Source organism: Erythrolamprus reginae, chromosome 3, assembly GCF_031021105.1.
Source record: "Erythrolamprus reginae isolate rEryReg1 chromosome 3, rEryReg1.hap1, whole genome shotgun sequence".
Taxonomy (NCBI): domain Eukaryota; kingdom Metazoa; phylum Chordata; class Lepidosauria; order Squamata; family Dipsadidae; genus Erythrolamprus; species Erythrolamprus reginae.
Window position 1 is genome coordinate 154,496,573 of NC_091952.1, and position 14,445 is coordinate 154,511,017.

At 40.2% G+C, this 14,445-nt stretch overlaps 1 protein-coding gene across 3 annotated transcripts in view; it reads left to right on the forward strand.

Moving 5' to 3' along the window:
* NFX1 (nuclear transcription factor, X-box binding 1) overlaps nt 1-14,445 on the forward strand; it is a 40,585-nt gene that overhangs the window by 5,645 nt on the left and 20,495 nt on the right. For all 3 annotated transcript variants that reach the window (XM_070747062.1, XM_070747064.1, XM_070747063.1), the window contains exons 5-12: nt 1,710-1,815; nt 2,353-2,424; nt 3,625-3,764; nt 7,808-7,889; nt 7,987-8,204; nt 9,350-9,447; nt 11,433-11,463; nt 12,966-13,048. In XM_070747062.1, the coding sequence (XP_070603163.1) occupies nt 1,710-1,815; nt 2,353-2,424; nt 3,625-3,764; nt 7,808-7,889; nt 7,987-8,204; nt 9,350-9,447; nt 11,433-11,463; nt 12,966-13,048 (830 nt within the window). The remainder of the gene's footprint in view (nt 1-1,709; nt 1,816-2,352; nt 2,425-3,624; nt 3,765-7,807; nt 7,890-7,986; nt 8,205-9,349; nt 9,448-11,432; nt 11,464-12,965; nt 13,049-14,445) is intronic.

The following is a 14,445-nucleotide window of genomic DNA, read 5'->3' on the forward strand; positions in this document are numbered from 1 at the left end:
GTAAAATGGGGCAAAACTCACTTAGCAAAATAAATTTTGGGTTCAATTGTGGTCATACATGGAAGATGACTTGCATTTTTCATTTGCCAGTATTGGTAACTGTATTTATAAAATACAGTGGTATCTCGTGATACGAACCCCTCGCCATACGAACAATCCGAGATACGAACTTGGGGTTTGGAATTTTTTTGCCTCTTCTTCCGAACTTTTTCCGTCTTACGAACCCACCGCCTGAACGCTGAACCCGGAAGTTCGGCAAAAGTTCGGATTTGGGTGGCCGCCGAGAAGCCCCGCCGCCTGGCTGTCACTTTTTGAAACAGCCGGGGGGGCTTCTCGGCGTCCTCCCGAACCCGAATGCCAAACCTGAACTTTTGCTGAACTTCTGGGTTTAGCGTTCAGGAGGCCGCCGAGAAGCCCCACCGCCAGGAAAGATGTCTTTGTGACGTCAAAGCTCCGCCCACGGAATTCCCTATTGGGATTCCCCACCTCCTTTCCAGCCTCCCGACCGGCCCAACAGCTCCGCAGCTCTTTTGAAAAGCAACAGCCGGGCGGCGGGGCTTCTCGGCGTCCTCTTGAACCCGAATGCCAACCCCGAACTTTTGCCGAACTTCTGGGTTCGGCGTTCAGGAGAACGCCGAGAAGCCCCCTGGCTGTTTCAAAAGGCGACAGCCAGGCGGCGGGGCTTCTCGGCGGCCTCCTGAACGCTGAACCCGGAAGTTCGGCAAAAGTTCGGTTTTGGCGTTCGGGTTCGGGAGGACGCCGAGAAGCCCCCCGACTGTTTCAAAAGGTGACAGCCGGGCGGTGGGGCTTCTCGGCCATCCGAACCCGAACTTTTGCCAAACTTCCGGGTTCGGCATTGGGAGGACACTGAGAAGCGCCCGGCTGTTTCAAAAGGTGACAGCCGGGCGGCGGCAATTTTTTGCTTTTTTTTTCCTTGCACGCATTAAGTCATTTTACATTGTTTCCTATGGGAAACAATGTTTCGTCTTACGAACTTTTTGCCTTACGAACCTCCTCTGAGAACCAATTAAGTTCGTAAGACGAGGTATTACTGTACGTATACCTGTCTTACATAATAGAGACACTGTCACGTTTTTCATTGCTATATAGCTTATCACTATGGAAACATTCAGTTCCATGTTTTAAAGTATATGTTGAATAAAATTAGATACATTTAAGAGTCATAGTAAGATACTAATAATTATTAATCTGTTTTAATTCTTTAAAGCTGAGATGTATACTGTATTTTTAAAGGCCTGTAATTGGGGGGGGGGGGGGAGAGAACACATACTATAGATTAAATATTAGAATAACAGAAAGCTGAATTTATTATTTATCATATTTATATAGCCCCCCATCTTATAAAACATGAACTGGTGACATACAATGTAGCTACAAGTACAATTATTTCTGTTTCCTATTATTGAATGGGAGTTTATATAAAGTACGGTAAACACTAAATAGTAGAAATAGAGAAGGAAAAATTAAAGGTATCTCTAGGAACTTGACCATGCTTACCATCATCATGCAATTTGAGTTGAATCTATTGTATCTATTGTATTCATATAGTGCATTAAATATGCCTTACAGTTCACATTATAGCTTCCTGTATTGCATAAAGCCAGTTTGTGGATACATGTAGTGATTTGGTTTTTGTGGAAAGTATAACATTTAAATGTTATAAATAAATATTTCTGGCTTCTTCCTAGGCCGGGTAAAAAATCCTGAATGGAATAGAAATGAAATACCACATAGTTGTGGAGAATTGTGTAGAAAGAAAAGAACAGTTCAAGATTGTCCACATTTATGTAATATGTAAGTCTACTGATACTTTAAAAAAAAATCTTTACAGTTTAAATATGGGTTTTAGATAATATGGGACACCACAGTCATTTTATTAGTTGGGCACAAGATTTGAGTTAATATAATAAATTTGTTCTTATAATAACCTAGCTTAGCATGTCAGTTACTGTCTACCTATTTTTTATCTGTCCATCTCTATCCTTTTTACATTGTAGCTCTGAATATGGGAGTCTAGGCAAAGAATAAGAAAATTATATAAATTCTGTATATTTATGCATAAAATGTCAGCTTCTATCTACCTATTTATGTATTTATTTTATGCATAAATATACAGAATTTAGATACATTTTTATTATAAGAACAGGTTTATTGTATTAACACAAATGCCAATTGTTGATTCATAACATGCAGAATTAGTACATGTTGGTTCTAAATCAGAAATAAGTTAGAATAATAATACATTAATTATATAGGAATATATGTTAGCACAGCTGGGTAAAAATGTGATATAGATACTGCACGTCTTTTATTTGTTTATTTGTTTCTTAGACTTTGTCATCCAGGACCTTGCCCATCCTGCCCTGCTTTTATGACCAAAAAATGTGAATGTGGACGTACAAGGTAATTTAGTATGTATTAGAAAACTTACAACCTTGTTTTTTATAAGTTATTTGTAATATTACAAATGTTAAGTATAACATATCTATTCTTGGGGAATTGGCTTGTTCTTTCTACGGGTCTAGTCTCCTAGACAACATATGAATATGCGTAGTTAGAATATGCTTGTGTAGTGCCCTCCCTCATTTGGTTTTCAGCCAGTGCTTTTTAATGACAGTCAATCTGTTACCAAAATTGGAATAGTGCTGCTAGAAAAAATCCTGGAGGAATTCATGGAAAAGGAATTAATATTTAGGATAGGGGATTAAATGTTTATTTGTGTTTTCTGTAGATATAATGAATAATGTTTAAGGTTTTATAGTAAAAATATATGAGAAATAGATGGTATCTTTGATTTCCTAGCTGATGTTCGTTCATAATCTACACCACAAGTAGTGTAAACCATAATTTATTGCTTAGCTTCTGTAAACTCAACCATTACATCTTGCTATCCAGGCCAATATAGTGAGGATTTTATAATACTATTTTTTTTAAAAAATAACATAACACATGATGCAAAAAATAAAGGTGATACATTTTAGATATCTTTGTCTTTATTCTGTATTTTTTGTTATATTGGCATAAGAACACACATCCTGAAATGGAGGAAATAAATGCTTTCCCCTACCAAATTACTAATTAAAAATAGTTAAAGTTTAGATTTTATAAAGTTCCTATTTTATCATTTTTCATGAACCAAAGTTCATTGTGGGAATGGTTTAGTTTAGTTTTTAACTAAACTAAAGTAACAAGAGTTGCTTTTGTAACAGCAGATAAATAGTTACCTTTCTTGAAACTGCTAGTGTAAACTTAAATTTTGGAATAAAATGCTATGTGTAGCGGCAACCATATAATTGTAAAGAATGGCTTTGAGTTTTCCAGTGGTGTAAAAATGTTATGTTTAAAACGATCCTATTGTGAGGAAAGAATTTTTCTGTTTAAATAAAATTCCCTATAGTTTGCAATATTATGAAATTATACCCCTTGTTAATTTAGCAAGACCCATAAAGCAAATACCAACGTTTTCAAGATGATTCATGCCTGCTAACCAATAGCTTTTTGTAAAAAGAAAACCCCAAAACTTCTTAGAGTAAAGAGTTCAAGTGTGAGTATAGAATTTGATCCATCATTGGTGATTACTGATTTAGTTTCCTTCTTCTATAGCCATTCAGTTCGCTGTGGGTATTCTACTGCAATTCAGTGTACTAATAGATGTGGGAATGTTTTGAATTGTGGTAAACATAATTGTACCCAGATATGCCATTCAGGAAAATGCCTACCATGTGAATTGGCTGTAAAACAAGGTAAGAATTTCATGATTTTTAAATTTTTATTTATGTATACTGTACTTGTATGAGGAACAATTATAGGAACAATTTTCTACTATGGGTAGGTCTAGGTATGCACTGATATATATGCATAATGAAGAATACAATACTTTATTTTATTATTTATATTTTTATGCCGCCCACTCCAATAGGACTCAGGGAAGCTACTGGGTTCTCCTGTGGCCTTTTGATGTTGCTATGTTGAAAAAATACAATATGTATTATCTTGTCAAAAGAACTGTGCTTTTCTCTCAAGGCCAAAAAAGGTCAGCTTTTACTAAAAATTCAAACATTTTGGTCTAGAGGTTAAGGCACCAGGCTAGAAAGCAGGAGATTGCAAGTTCAAGTCCCAGCTTAGTCATGAAAAGCAGCTGGTTGAGTTAGGAGCAGTCACTCTCCTTCAGCCGACCTCACCTCGCAGGGTTGTTGTTGTTATGGGGAAAATCAGAGGACATGGTATGTTAGCCCCTTGCCCCTCGCTCACCTCTCGCGCCAGCTCCCCCCCACGCTACCGCCATTTACCCTGCCGTGCATGCTCGCAACGGTTCTGCCCGCGCTCGTGCTGGCTTCCCCCCATCACCCATTTTGCCACCATTCGCCCTGCCATGCATGCCCACACCAGCTCTGCCCACGCTCGGGCCGGCTCCCTCCCTCACCGCCCACGCTGCCGCCATTCGCCCTGCCGCCCACGCTCTCGCCGGTTTCCCCTGCCGTTCGCGCTCGTGATGGCTCTCCCACCACCGCCCGCTCTTCTGCTGTTCACCCCAAGAGCAAGAGGCGAACAGGAGTAGCGCGGGCGGCCACTTACCTTATTTTTGTCTGTTTCTGGGTTTTTTGCTTCTGTGCATGCAACCTCGTGCGAGATTCGGCTTCTGTGCATTCCCAGTAGGGCCGGGAATGGTGGCTCGCTCCTGTATGTTAGATATATTCAGTACTTTGGATTATTTGTAAACAAAGTAAGTACTTTTAGGTCCTAAATACTTTCAAGATTTCTGTTGTAACTTCAAACTGCCTCTAAGTGATTGGTCATAAGTTGATAACTACTTATAACTAGTGTTGGGTGAACCAAACTTGCATAGTTCGGGTCCGTCCTGAACTTTGCGGGGTTCAGCATACCAAACCCGAACCTGGACTTTTTCAGAAGTCCGTGTTCAGGTTTGTCGTTCGCTTGAACACCGCGGTGGGTGGGTGGGGGAGGCTCTGACTCGGCTTGGGGGGGCAGGAGGGGCGACTCCAGACCCAGAGCCTGACCTCCCCCCCCCCCAGCGCTTCGCCTCACACTGGGCCAGAGGGGTGGGGAGGCAGGTTCTGCCGGCCGGCTATTCAGGATCCCGGCCGGCAGCTTCAAGTGGGCGGTGGGCGGGATGGGGAGGCGGGGAGGGCTCTGAATCAGAGCCCTCCCCATCTCCCCCTCCCACCCACTGCCCGCTTGAAGCTGCTGGCCGGGATCCTGAAGCGCTGGGGGGGAGGTGTCAGGCTCCATCAAGCGGGCAATGGCCCTGCCCCTAGTTCTCTCTTGTTTTGGCGGCTCCCGGCCATCGCCCACTTGATGGAGCCCGACACCTCCCCTCCAGTGCTTCGTCTCCCGCCAGGCAAGAGGGCTCAGGAGGCAGGTTCTGTCGGGCCGGCTTCTGAGGATCCTGGTGGACAGCTTCAAGCGGGCGATAGCTGGGAGCCACTGAAAATCCCTGCCCCCTGCTCTCTCTCATTTCGGGCAGTGGGTGGGAGGGGGAGATGGGGAGGGCTCTCTCTCATTTCGGTATAAGATCGCTCTTCCCCCTCTTTCCCTTCCTCTCCCATTGGCGTCCTTCCTCCCCGGGATCCTCCTCCAACTTTGCGGCCCGGACCATCGCGGGGTGTGTGAGTGCACAGGGCAGGGAGATACAAGCACCCCCATTCAGTCTTCCTGGGGCGGCTTCTCAAACGAGGTTGCGTCGGCATCTCAGAAGGCTTCCGTTTAAAGGGCTTGTTGGCTTTTTCTCTCAAAGACCAGGGTTTGTGCTTCACAGAGAGAGACAGAGAGAGAGAGAGAGAGAAAGAGACAGAGTGACAGAAAGAGAGAATCTCACGGCAGTGGAGGAAGGCACGCAACAGGTGAGAAAAGAGGGGGGGACAAAGCCTGTCGCCTGCCAACCTTCCTTCCCTGCGTGGTCTCTCTCTCACTCTCTCTGTCTCTCTTTCTCTGTGAAGCACAAACACTGGTCTTCACAAACACACTTGCTCACACCCAAAAACCGAGCTGGGCTGCAAAACTCTTTGGAGACTAGAAGGCCAACTCCTTCCAGGTGCAGGTGACAAAAGAGGGGGGGGGACGATGCCCGTCGCCCGCCAGCCTTCCTTCCCTGCGTGGTCTCTCTCTCACTCTCTGTCTCTCTCTCTCTGTGAAGCACAAACGCTGGTCTCCACAAACACACTTACTCACACACTCTGTCTCTCTTGCTCTGTGAAGCACAAAAACTGGTCTTCATAAACACACTCGCTCACACCCAAAAACCGAGCCAGGCTGCAAAACTCTTTGGAGCCTAAAAGGCAAACTCCTTCCAGGTGCTGCTGCTGCCGCCTGGATCGATTTTTGGGTCTGAGCCCGGCAGAACCTGCCTCCCAAGCCCTCTTGCCCGGCGGGAGGCAAAGCGCTGGGGGGGGGGGAAGTGTCAGGCTCCGTCACCGTGGGATGGCCGGGAGCCACCGAAATGAGAGAGAACTAGGGGTAGGGATTTTTGGTGGCTCCCGGCCATCGCCTGTTTGATGGAGCCTGATACTCCCCCCTCCAGCGCTTCGCCTCCCGGCAGGCAAGAGGACTCAGGAGGCAGGTTCTGCCGCAAGAACTTATGAGCTGCCGCGGCGAACATAATTTAACGTTCTGGCTCATAGCCCATTGCTGCCTCCCCTCAGCGCTTTACCTCCCACCGGACCAGAGGTGTTGGGGTTTGGGTTCGGTGAACCTACCCAAACTCTGATGGCAAGTTCGTCCGAACCCGCCGAACCCGAACTTCGTCGGGTTCCCCCAACACTACTCATAACCCAAATATATAGTAGAGTATTTAAATTATGTAATAAAATAATTCAATGTTTTTTATTTGTTTTAAATAATATAGTACAGCTTACAGTTTGATTCGGTGTGTCTAAAAGTGGATTGTTCAGCTCTTAATTTCTTTAGGTAATAAAGGTAGTCTATCAATTGATGATCACAATTCAGCCTCAAATTTAGGTCATGAATTGTCATGGTCATTAAATGAGACATCACATGACCTTTCTCAACTTTATGACTGTATCATGGCTTTCACAGGATGGCTAGAAAGTAGACAAAGAGAAAACTGCTTGCTGAAGAGAGAAAGGGAATTCCCCCTCAGTGCACAGAAGGAAACTTCAACACTCAGATCTTTGAAAAGAGGCTCAGATCTTTGTGATTCAAACTTCTTTTGTGCAGCCCAGTAGTGCAATTCCCCTCCTTCCTGGTGGAGAGACTCTGCCCCATGGGAGGTGAAATCAGTTTATCAGGCAACACTTTTGTTGTCAACAAGGCTGGGTGAAGAAGTTCCTTCGTAAATAATTTTTTTCACCGAGCTTCCTTAATAGCAAAAACCTGGCTTGCTAGAGAGATTCTGCCCCAGGTAGGATGGAGTCTCTTTGGCAGACAATGTTTTCACTCGCTGTGTGAAAAATACCCTTCACGAGGGACTTTAGTGTCTACTTGATAATAATAAAATTACTAAACATTCTTTCTGGAACAGTTATGAGCATAAAATGGTTCACAGATATTTTATTAAATAAGTACTCATTCAAAATAAAATTACAAAATCATTGGGTAAAAGATTAAAATAATTTTCAATAGCAATATTAAATATCTAGGAAAAATACAGGTGAGTTCATTAATTTTGTGTTAAATTTTTATCTCATCCAAATAATACCATAGCGCTTGATATGTATTATATTTCTAAAGAAATAATTCTTTCTTCTCAGAAAAAAGGCCTTTTCTTAAGCATCTTTATTATAATTGTCTGATATGTTTTTCTGTTCAGTATGTTACTGTGGGAGCATCTCTCGTGAAGTGTTATGTGGAGCAAGTGAAGATTGGTTTTCATGCCTGAGAACTTGTGGGAAGTAAGAAAATAGCTTGTTTAAGATATATTTTATTGATCTATTTTTCCATATTTATTATCAATACAACATTACAAACCAATTATAATTCTAATTTCAGGAAATTATCCTGTGGAATGCATAGCTGTGAACAAGTATGCCATCCAGAGCCCTGTCAGCCTTGTCCACGGCTTCCACAAATAGTGCATTGTTGTCCTTGTGGACAGACTTCTCTTAGTAAATTACTAGAGTTGGGGTGTACAGAACGTAAACTCTGCACAGATCCTATCCCATCATGTGGAAGAACATGTGGAAAACCTTTACCTTGTAGTAGCTATGGTAATTAAACATTGCTTGCTTCCATATTTAAAAATGTATTGTGCTTTAATTATCACATTTGCAAAATGAAATACTCAAAGTATAATTTTGAACAAAAATAACTCATTTCCATGGTGATAAATTTTACTTCAGAAAAACAGACATTTGGAGAAAAAGATGGATAAGAAATTGTTTATGGCTGATTTGTTTATAATGGAAGATTGAAAGAATCAGTAAAAATGTAACAGTGAATATTCTGAATGAGAGACCTTTTTTTAAAATACTCTCAGGAGTGGGTCTTGGGAAAATAGATGTGGAAGAAAAGAAAGTAAAATGAACAAAGAATGACTGCAGTTATTTATCAAACAGTATAAATAGATTAATGTTCCACATAATGTGAAGTGGGCATAAGAAAACGTGGAACAGAATTAAATAAGTTACAGAATACTGCAGAAGTGTGTGGAAGTATGAATTCATACTCCTAAAAGGAGGAAGTAAAAGAGACTAGGGATGAAGAAGCCCTTGACATATGAGCTCAATTGAAACCAGAAGGTTAGTTGTTATTAAAATTATTGAATGAGGTGTGTAACTGTTTCACTCAGTGACCACAATCCTAGCTCTCCCAGTTGTGTAGGTTAAGTGATTTTTGCAGATTGTTAAGCGGAGTCCCAGGATTTCGGGAGGCCCGGAATGCCTAATGCAGATCGTTGCATGAGTTTGGGGGATGCTGCAGTGTGAAACACATGTAATGCATTCTATACAGACCAGATTTTTGCTTTTCAGAAAGTCTCTGAGAAATATAATCTTACAAATAAAAATGTACTTGAAACAGTGTATGTCATCACTAATCAACGTAGTCATGTGATGTCACACTTTATGATCACTTTGCTTAATTATACAAATTCTGGTCTCAATTGTCTTAGATTGAGGACTACATGTAGCAGAGAGTTATCTTCCTAACCTGTCTCACAAAACCTTTTTTTAACTATCTATATACATAATTTAAAAACTGCATTTCAATATTTTTTTTCTGAAAGCAGGGCATTTGTTTTTTGTTTTTAAGTTTAAATTGGCATAATTGTGACTTGATTAATAATAAAAATAACAGTGGGAATATCCTAGAACATTAAAACTTACGTTAGAAATGCTTCCCAAATTTTACATAGATGCTGTGCATACATGTGAAAATCTCTGCCATGAAGGCGAGTGTGGGCAGTGTTCTCGCACATCAAAGATCTACTGCAGATGTGCCTTAAAAACAAAGGTAATGATAAAAAAGCCAAATGTTGAAAGTGAAAACCTTACAGATGCAGATAATAAAACTTGCTAAAAAGTATTACTTAGAACCAGTTCTCAAAGTTCTGACTCAATGCCCCTGCTCTCATTTGAATGTGATATGAGTACTTAGCAACTGGCCCACATTTAGAATGATTGTAAAATCTCACACAATTGCCATTTGCAACTTTCCTTAGCAGTGTCAACAAGCAAGGTCATTGAAGAAGCTTCAGGGAGGATCACAAGTACAGTAGCTGTAGTAAGTCTCCTCCCCTCTAACCACAACAGCTGACACTGGGATACTCAGACCTTATGGGCCATCTCCTTATGAGCCTTTCCCCACTCAGGTGCCCCACTACACTTTGTGTTCCTGCTGGCCTGCTTGTAAGACACCTAGGACTCTTAATAACACATAATCCTCCTTAGTGACAGCAGAAGGGAATGCTAACATTACCATCACTAAGTAATGAGATTGTGACATTTTATCACTTGTGACTGCATCACTTGGCAACAGAAATTTTGATCTCAATTGCCATTATTAATGGAAGATTACCTGCATGCAGTGGATATATAAAGTCTACAAACCCTCTTAAAATGCCAGTTTTTGAGATGTTAAAAAAAATCAGATCAGATAAATCACTTCCCACTTTTCACATATAAGCTGTATAATATAATTGAATAGAAGTTAAATAATTTAGTGGGGAAATCACAATGGACAATAACAATTTAAAAAAGCTTACAATAATGTACACACACCTTTAAACTAATACTTTGTTGAAGCACCTTTTGGTTTTAGGACAGCATTCAGCTTTTCAGGAGCCTATCAGTATGGCATATCAATGCCCATCTTGCGTTGGGAACCTTTGCCCACCCTTCCTTGCAAAAGTACTCCAAATCTGTAAGATTGTGACAGCATCTCCTATGCCCAGCCCTCTTTAGTTCACCCCACAGATTTTCAATTGGATTCAGAAACTTTTTATTTTATTTTTTTTAATTGGTTTTTATAATACCAATATAACAAACTTTGATCTTCTAATGAAGCCATTCTTTTGTTGATTTGGAGATATGTTTTGGATTGTGGTTGTGTTGAATGGTGAAATTTCTTTTCACCTTCAGGATTTTAGTTGTGGCCTGAAGGTTTTGTGCCATAATTGACTGATAGTTGGAACTGTTCATAATTCCCTTCATCTTGACTAAGGCCCCAGTTCCATCTGAAGAAAAGCAGCTCCAAAGCATAATGCTGTCACCACCATATTTCACTGTGATATAGTGTAGTTTTGGTGGCATGCAATGCGGTGTTTGTGCCAAATGTATTTTTTGGAATTATCGTCATAAGGTCCTCCCTTGGTATCATCAGACCATAATAAATGGTTTGTTATACACATGCTTTTGTAAGGCTTGATTTGGGTTTTGCAAAATGTAGCCATTCTTTGATGTTTTTCTTTTCTGGTATGGCTTTTGCTGAGTCAGTGTCAGAAAAATCCTACCAGAATAGAGTCACTTTAATTGGTGGAAAGTATGTACTGATTACAATTTATCATTAGTTTTCTCAACTGAATTATTATATTAAAGGTGGAAACAATTTTGAAGTGACCTACAGTATCTTGGTCTCATTTTTTTTACATCTTGAAAACCAAGCATTTTAACAGAGGTGTAGACTTATTATATTTAATCTGAAGTCATTCTTTAAATAGATGTTCTGTTTCTCAGATTTCTAGATATGAGTTTCAATTAAATAAAAATGCATATTTTCCTATTTTTAAAACTTTGCTTGCTCCACATAGAATCAGTATTTTTTAATATAAAGGGAACTTTTCAATTGCTAAGCTGGTGTAAAGAATACATTTTGTTTTTTGTAAACAAATTATTAAGACTGTGACATTGTTAATTATTAAAATATTCCAACATACTGCTTTATCTTCCTTAAATGTCAGAGTGATAGTATAAATATTTACAATTTAATTTCCTTTTTAGGAAGTTCCATGTGCCTCTCTAAAAAATCAAGGTAAATAATCTTAATATCATATACTAATGTATAATAAATATTATATTTGGCTACTAGCCATTAACAGTTTAAGGACTACTTTCATTTGTCATTTTTTAAAACATAGCTGATGTTGAAAAGCCAGTATTATACAAAGTATTTGAATAGTTGATATTACTATTTTGATATATCATACCATAAATAGTTGGAAAGAGCACGATCTTATTGAATATATTATGCTGTGATATGGGTTTTTTTTTTAAAAAAAACCTGGGTTTTAGGTAATGATGTTTCAGGGTTCCAGATAGCATCCGAACTTAAATCAGAGTCCAAGACAAAGTATTTTCCAAAGTTCCAATTTATTGCAGGAGCCATTCTGACACCTTCAGTGGGAAATCTGAATCTGACGCTTCCAAACTTTCCCACCCCCTTGACCCCACCCCAAACTTGTCATGTTGCCCACTCAGGTTGTGCCAGCAGGCAACTCCTCCTCCTGCTTCTGCCCAGGTGGTGGACAAAAGATGACCTTGAACCTCTCAAAAGAATGCTTTGTGGCTGCATCTGCTCACTCATGAAAATCACTCCTCCCAAATTCCCATAGTGATCAGGCCTTCTATTGATAGTATAGCGAGCTGATCATTTTCTCCCCAACTTCTGCACCGGTTTGACATGATGTCTATTTTGTATTAGAATAAGGGCAAAACAATATTTACTGACCCTAGAACAGCAGGAAAGAACAAAAGATTAAAAAATGAAGGATATCCATTAGAACAGACGTGGAGTGCTTAGATCTGGCCCAGAGGGCCGCCCCGGAAACAGCAAAAGACTGGCCCTTGATGCCTCTGCCAGCAAAAACAGAGCTCTATTTTCAATGGCAAAGGATTGCAGGAAGCTGTCGCAGCCAATAATGGTTAATAATAACGCTACCTGCTAACAAGGGGCGCAAGCGGCCCTCTGAACTGTTTTCCCCGACAAAGGGTTGCAGGAGGCCGTTGCAGCTGAAAACAGCTCCAGAGCCTGTTTTCACTGGCAGAGCATTTGGGCCACCACATGCAACCTCAAAACAAGTGATGTCAAGTTGGCCACACCTACCACGCCCCCCCCAAGATCAGACACAACCATGATGTGGCCCTCAATGAAATCAAGTTTGACACCCTTGCATTAGGAGATGGAAATAAATATGATATATATAGTTGACATATTTACATCAAGATTATTGTTTAGATCTTTTTATTGCCTGCAATTACCATTAATCAATTTCTAGCTTTTCCTTCAATTATATATTGAATAAGCAGCAAAATAAATATATTGAAATGTAATTTTTCAGTATTTTTTTTTCTAAAAAAACATTTTGAATTCTGAAATTAGCTAGTGTTATTTCTTTTCCTTCCTTTTGATTATAAAGATTTGCAGTGGCTAAATATGTCTAATAAAGGGGAACATAAAACATTTACTTCAACTTACATTAAGTAACTATCAATTTATAATAATAATAATAATTTAAATATTTTCTTTATTTTAAGTTAAAGTTCCATTCTTATGTGACAAAAGATGCAACAAGAAATTGTCGTGTGGGCGACACAAATGTAATGAAACATGCTGTGTGGTAAGTTCATGAATGTGTGAAAGAAGGAGTTGTGTCACTATAATTACACTGACCAATTTCACTAATAATCAAGTGAAGAAATCATTTTTTAGTTTTGGGTGACTGAAACTGATTTGGTTGAAGACATGAATTGGAAATAGTTTCCTTATTGTTATTATTCATGAGTATACAGTGTTCCCTCGATTTTCGCGGGGGATGCGTTCCAAGACCGCCCGCGAAAGTCGAATTTCCGCGAAGTAGAGATGCGGAAATAAAAACACAATTTTTTGCTATGGACAGTATCACAAGCCATCCTTTAACACTTAAAACCCTAAATTACCATTTCCCATTCCCTTAACAACCATTTACTCACCATTATTACTGGTACTTCCCCTCAAAAGAGGAAGAAATTGCCAAATCTCTAAAGAAGGGAGATAAAACCTTCTTCAGATATATTAGTGATAAGAAGAAGAAAAACTGCGGCATCATGAAGCTTAGTACCGGGAAAAATACATGCATTAATGGGAATAAGGAGATCGCTGACCATTTCAATAGCTACTTCTATTCAGTTTTCTCAAAAGACACCTTACAAAATAATACTATAGAGGGATATAGCATTGCTTCCAACTGTACGGATTCAGCTCCAGTGATCTTAGAAGCCGATGTCTTAGAAGAACTTGAACGATTAAAGATAAATAAGGCAATGGGTCCAGATGGCATCCACCCCAGAGTTCTTAAAGAACTCAGATCTGTCATTGCTACCCCCCTGACTGATTTGTTTAACCAATCCTTGTTAACAGGAGATGTTCCTGAGGATTGGAGAATGGCAAGTGTTGTGCCGATCCACAAGAAGGGCAGTAGAGAAGAAGCTGGTAACTACAGGCCAGTTAGCTTGACATCAGTTGTCGTTAAAATGATGGAGACTCTACTGAAAAAGAGGATAAATCAGCACCTAAAAAACAATAACTTATTGGACCCAAATCAGCATGGCTTTACTGAAGGCAAATCATGTCAGACTAATCTCATTGATTTCTTTGACTATGTCACAAAGGTGTTGGATGAAGGTGGTGCCGTGGATATTGCCTACCTGGACTTCAGCAAAGCCGGTTCCACATAAAGAGCTGATAGATAAATTAGTGAAGATTGGACTTAATCCCTGGATAGTTCAATGGATTTGCAGCTGGCTGAAGCATAGACACCAGAGGGTTGTTGTGAATGGCGAGTATTCTGAGCAGAGTCAGGTTACAAGCGGTGTGCCACAAGGGTCTGTTCTGGGTCCTATTCTTTTTAATATGTTTGTGAGTGACATAGGGGAAGGTCTGGTAGGGAAGGTTTGCCTATTTGCCGAGGACTCTAAAGTGTGCAATAGGGTTGATATTCCTGGAGGCGTCGGCAATATGGTAAATGATTTAGCTTTA